This window comes from Eutrema salsugineum, unplaced genomic scaffold, assembly GCF_000478725.1.
Source record: "Eutrema salsugineum unplaced genomic scaffold, Eutsalg1_0 scaffold_12, whole genome shotgun sequence".
In the NCBI taxonomy this organism is placed as follows: domain Eukaryota; kingdom Viridiplantae; phylum Streptophyta; class Magnoliopsida; order Brassicales; family Brassicaceae; genus Eutrema; species Eutrema salsugineum.
The window spans coordinates 771,918-778,437 of NW_006256895.1; the positions used below are offsets into that span (position 1 = coordinate 771,918).

The following is a 6,520-nucleotide window of genomic DNA, read 5'->3' on the forward strand; positions in this document are numbered from 1 at the left end:
AATCCTCTCTTGATCATTGGATGATAACAAAAAGTAGAAAGAGAAGATAGAAAATGTTGGAGGAAAATATTCTCTCATTAGTTTTTGAAAATAGGCAGTACAAGGAGAGTGACGCACTGCAACGGTCTAAACATGTAACCGGTTGTACAAAACCATAAATATAAAATCAAACCAGTTTGATTTAAACCAACATTAACCAACTTATTTGCAATATGAAAGATAGAGATAACTAAAGAGGAGAATCATCTATTATATTAAAACAGAAGCACATTTAGTACTTGCTTCCAAACACTCCTAATTTTTTTTAAGTGTTTAATTTCGAAAATTAATTATTAATTTAAATATTTTTAGAATTCCTTAAATATAGGTAATTTAGATTTGATTTGATTTGATTAAAAATAATAAATCAGATATTAATTTAGATTTGATTTAAAGATTCTAATTTATATAATTTCTATACTATTAAACATTTTTATCAAAAATATCTAGAATTTTCGAAAAAAAAAATTTACATATAAAAAATAATAGTCATATTTGAAATATAAAATATTTATAATGATGTAAATGATATGATATTTATGTTGCTTATATAATATATTTATGATTATGATTTATTTACAAATTAATAATAAAATAATAGGTAAAATTCAAATGTATAATTTAAATATTAAAAATATATTTTTTAAAAATTCATAGAACTAAAAATATATATAAAAAACCGGGTTAAAAATATTTTGGTAACTAAAATCACTAATTTTGAATTATACATGTATATCGAAAATATATTTTTCATACAAAATCAAAACATAAAAAAATTAAAAATAAATGCATACACTATAATGTGGTTTGAAAAACCAGTTGTACACTCCCTTCGTTGATTAAATTTTAGAAAACTATAATGCTAAATAATACTGTTAATACATCTCAAACTTTTAACAAATATTTATATTATACGGTAATATGAACGGAAAAGTTAGAATTATGTTTTTATAATAGTTCATTTTGAATTAATATTAGTGGACGGGTTAAAATTATATTTTTATAATCATAATTAATTTTAATACTATAAAAATATATCTAAACACAAAAATCAATATTTTCACTTATTAAAAAGTATATTTATAAAAATAATTATATCTAAACTCAAAAACACAAATTATATTACAAAATTCGTTAAACAATAAAAATATTCTTGTGCAGATGCACGGGGTTAGAATCTAGTGTACATTAAAAGGCTCAAAAATCCGGTAACCAATATTCCGACTTCAAGCTAGAGCTTTGTCTCGTTGGGGCGGATATTGATATGCCCACAAAGAGCTTATAATCGAAGAAGGATCTCTAAAGCAAAAACAAGGGGAACTCAACAAAAAGTGTTGACCATTGTGGTTAGCTCGCAAAAAGGGAAGGAAGCAAGAGGTTTTGCTGTTATACTATACAAGACGAAAATATAAAAACAATTTTTCTTCCTTATTTTGGTTTTATGCTTTTATTGTTGTTAAAGTTGTAAAGCGTTATGCGCTTAACAATGGTGATGATCAAGATGAAATCGTAGGGGTGAGAGTGAGATTATTCTGTGAGGAAGAGTTCTTATTTATTTCTTTAATTGTCTCGTTTTCTTAATTCACTGGTTATCATCAATAGAAGAAAATTTAAAGAAGTTGGGGGAGTTCGAACATAACATTCTTCACAGAGAAGAGTTTAGTTTGTCATCGAAATCGAGTAGACAGATTTAATGATGTGTGACATCGAGATAAATAATCTTATGGTCTGTATCGATCTTCTGAGTCATGGAAAGAGAATTGCAATGAATCCTTGATGGTAAGAGTTTCTCCACAGCTATCTGTTTCATACTTTCAAAGTTTTGTAAGCTGAGCTGAGAAACACAAAAAAATACAACATGATTATTCCAACCGCAGATCTCCATGTATTAGAAGCTTGACATGTTCCTTTGGAGTCTCCACAGTAAATATATAGCTACTGTGTGGCTTGGGTTTGGCTACTTTGTCATCAAGTTTTTTGGCTTTCCCTGCGAGTGAAATAAGATCTATTCAGCTCCAATATACGGGGTATTTGTTGATCTACAAGAAAATTAAACAGTCAAATGTATATAGATTCACGAGAAATAATATGAAAATACCAGTGTATTTCGTTTTCCCTGTTTTTTTTTTTTTCTGCAAGTCAAGTCTATTTGATTCATCTCTGAACGATTCAACTTTTTTTTGCACTTCCCTCATCTCACAAGCATAAACTGATCTTCCACATTATCCTTTCGCTAAACCACTCTGCGCAAAAAGAAAACAGATCATCTCTCATATAAGGATATGCGATCACAAAACAAACCAAGGTCCACAAGTGTATAATGTATTGCTTATATTTCTGCGTAAGACCGGCCTTATTTTATTGCAGTACCTATGACAATGAAAAACTGAGACCGTTTTCCGAGGGAATGAAAAAACTGAGGATTAAGAATTATTAACTGAATGTAACATGCTTCAAGAATTCAGATTTTTCCTCCCGTTTAGTTATGGCATTGAGTAAATAACCATCTGCTCGATAAGCTGATTATAATGGAGCAAAGCAGAGCATTTAAACTGACCAGAATAAGCATGGTTGACTCGATCCTTATCATTGTCCACGAACTGCATCCACTGCGACATCATGACCGTTGAGAGAAGAAAGTCAGGAAAGAAGAAGCGCATTTACCTAAACACCCTTCAAAAATCCTCCATTCATGCAGATGCAGATCCAAAGTTTCTTCTCAATGTGCTGAATTCTACTTTTTGCCTCCAAAAGTGATACACACCATCTACAATATTCTCAGTCAAAACTTTGCCAGATAGGGATCCCATGAAAACTTTTTTCGATGAATACGCTAAACCAGGTCATTCTCAAGAACAGTAGCTAAGAGACCTGATACTACCACTTGGATCTGGAAGCTACATGCTGATGCTCACGATTTTGATAGTCATATCAGTGACTTAGAGGAAATCTCTCGAAAGATATTTAGTGCAGATCACCAAAATCACACTTGACCTTCCAAAAATGCGCTCATTCTAACCCTTTATTTCCCGCAATTGAAATCTCTTGGCCTTCCAAGTACCACGCCTAACAGCAAGCATTAAAAGTTCAGCCGACGAAATATCCTTTCTTGACAATTGGGTAACAAGTCTTACTGCCTTATCCATGTATCCTTTGCGACAATAACTAGATATTAGAGCCGTGCAAGTCACCATATCAGGCTTGAGCCCACTGTCTATCATTTGATCAAAAAGTCTTGTGGCGTTTTTTAGGTTCTGAATCTTGCACTGGCGATCTATCAAAACAGTATAGCATACAACGTCTGGCTCAATACCAGCAGCTTCTAATTCTCTCCAAATTTCTGAAGCTTTCCGTTTTTGCACTTCTCCTCTAACATAACCTGTTTCATGATGGTCTGGATCCAACTTCTGATGACTATCAAGCAACACTGTGTATATTACCACATCAGGTTTTATTCCTCTCTGCTTCATGTCCTCGAAAAGAAACTCAGCTTTCTGCAACTCATTTAGCCTACAGTATGTGTGAATCATGATTGTATAAGTAAACAGATCAGGGATGAGTCCTCTACTGACCATTGTGTCAAATACCAGCTGGGCTTCCCTCGCATTATTTAACTCACAAAACTTCCCAATCATTTTACCATACATCCACCTCCCAGGTTCAACTCCATAAGCCCACATTCTTTTAAGTACGACAAGAGCTTTGTCGAGACAACCCTCGATGCAGAGACTTGTGAATAGCTTGAAGTACACACTCTTGCGCAGAGGGAAATTTTGATCAATGAATAGTCTAAAGGCCTGTTTAGAAAGGCCAGAATCACAATAACCTTTCACCAAACTGGCATAATTATCTGGGCATTTGTCTTCCAGACTCTCGAAGAAATTTTCGGCATCCTCTATTTTACGAGCAAAACACAAGCCTTCAATGATCACATTGTGTGTGACAGCATTGGGCTCTAGACCCTCATCTTTCATACATTTATAAATTTCAAATGCCTCTTTAGCATGACCATTCCTGGCGAGTCCACCGGCAAGCACGTTGTATGTAATTACATCTGGAGCGGTACCATTTGCTCTCATTTTGTCAATCAAATCAAGGGCATCAACAAATTTACCGTGAAGGCAGTAGCCATCTATCAGAGTTGTGTAGTTGATCACATCAGGAACCATTCCTTTATTCATCATTTCTTGGAGCAACTCAACAGCTTCTTCCACTCTGTCAAGCTTGCTCAGAGCTTCAAATGCAACATTGTAACAAACCTTGTCAAGGAAAATATTCATGTCTTTGAATTCTTTGAACTTCTGTAAAGCTCCCAACAACAATTCATTCGTATTGATCTTCATGTCTTTATATTCTTTGAACTGTTGTAATGCTTCGAAACACTTGCCCATCTTACAATAGCACTGAAGGATTGAACTTACAATCACACAATTGATTTTGAGTCCTTTTTCCAACATAGCATCTACAAACCCCAAAGCTTTAGGTAAATCCATGTTCTTGCAGTGTCGATCAATTATTGCTAAGCAGGCATTAACATCAGGACCGATCCCAGTTTCCTCCATTCTAAAAATAACTTCTTCGGCGGCTTCTGTTTTCATCTCATTACAGAAACCACGGACCACCATGTTATATGCAAATCCAAGTTCATCACCAGCCAGAGCTTTCGCATCTATCAGATCACTGATCAGAGCAACACCCGCTTCTGTCTTCCCATTTACACAAAGCCCTTCGATGAAAGTCGTATAAGCAAACACGCTCGTAGTTTCCCCAAGCAACTTAGCTGCTCCATCTAAATCGCCTTCTCTACACAATGCCTTAACCACAATTGCATAAGTGTAGTCATTTGCACACAAACCAATCTGCATAAGTTGCCGAAAAAGCGCCAGTACCATATCGTTTTTGCCAAACTCAATCAAACGATTCATCAAGAAATTGCAGGACTTAATTCCCGGGACACAACCAAGACGATAACTCTGGAACAAAACATCGATAGCTTCGTCAAACATCCCAAGACTAACATAAGCTTTTACCAAGGCACTAGAGACTCGAACCAAGAGCAAGTACCGTTTATCCTCAGCAGCATCCTCTCCAATGGCTTCTATCAAATCCATTACACAGAAACTACGCTCCTCGTTCCCGATTAGTTCAACTAACACCGAATCTAACTTCCTGTCCAAACCCCAACCAGAGAGAATCTTGACAACAGTTGCGTATGCATTAACATTAAGAGATACCCCATTTTGTTTAAGCTGTCCTAAAAACGAGAAGGCGAGATTTGGGTCATCCCTGACACTATCCAGGACACGAAGAACGCCAAACTCATTGGAATTGGAGAAATTCGAATCAAAGTTACCGACTTTAAGGTGATTATTCACCTGTTGTTCAGAGTCTGAGAGATTTGGGTTAAGAGCAGAGATGGTGTAGTAACGCGAAGACGCTGCTGCTGCTCTCCGAGCCAATCTCAAATGTGAGCGTAATAGAGTTGCAGAAAACGGCATCAAAATGAGAATTTGGGTTTTGCAGAAGGAAAACAGTCTAATCGGAAAAGAGAGAGAACCGACGGTTATGGCAAATAGCTTCAGAGGATTGTGGAAATAATCTAAAACCCTAAACCCAATTCACACAATTTGCTCTCCTTCTGCCGGGTTTGGGTAAAAAGGACAAATTACTATTGACCAAAGCGTCGACTTTTTGTAAGGGTTCTTGAAAGGTTCAAACTTTCTAACTTTTCCGACCATATGTGATGTCTCCAAAACCCCAAATACTCGTTTTTCCATATATGTTTTAGCCTTTTTTTAGGAGATGAACACTTGGTAAAAAGAAAGAGTTATTGCGGGAAAACGGCCTATTCCTCCACGAACTTTATGCCTTCTGAAAATCCATACACGAACTATTGAACCATGCTTATAATTACATGAAATATTAAAATGCGGCCAATTTCACCAAAACCGTAAACGGTGTTAATTTTCCGTCAATAATTAATGACATGGCTGACACGTGGCATACCGGTTGTCGATTTTTTTTATTTATTTCAGGGATCAAAACGATGTCGTTTTGATATTTCTCTTAAAAAATGCATTCAATAAGACTTGAACACATGACCTTCCAAGTAAGGGGTTTACCACCAAACCAACTGAACTAAAGACATTTATAAATTTTAATAAAGTAAAAATATTTATATTGATATCCAACTGAGATTAACATCATCCTTGGTTGATAATCTGTGTCACCTAATCCTCCCTTACTTCACTCCGACTTATAGAGTCGTCATCTACGACTTAGTTTGCACCAGGATTGACGTTGCCGGTGCTAATCTTGGATCAAAGCAGATCCCAAATCAGATCTCGGATACCAAATAATAATTCTAGCCTTAGCCGGTGAAAACTTAGTCGTAGAGGACGACTCTGTAAGTCGGAGTGAAGTAAGGGAGGATTAGGTATCACAGATTATCAACCAAGGATGATGTTGATCTCAGTTGGAT

At 35.5% G+C, this 6,520-nt stretch overlaps 1 protein-coding gene across 1 annotated transcript; it reads right to left on the bottom strand.

The window, feature by feature from the left end:
• Positions 1–1,770: 1,770 nt before the first annotated feature.
• Positions 1,771–5,664, bottom strand: LOC18025494 (pentatricopeptide repeat-containing protein At2g26790, mitochondrial). The gene is made up of 3 exons (XM_006408556.2): positions 2,597–5,664; positions 2,138–2,282; positions 1,771–2,026 (listed from the first exon to the last, which is right to left on the bottom strand). Exon 1 carries the CDS (start codon positions 5,535–5,537, stop codon positions 3,054–3,056), a length of 2,484 nt encoding a protein of 827 aa, XP_006408619.1. The 5' UTR covers positions 5,538–5,664; the 3' UTR covers positions 1,771–2,026; positions 2,138–2,282; positions 2,597–3,053.
• Positions 5,665–6,520: the final 856 nt, after the last annotated feature.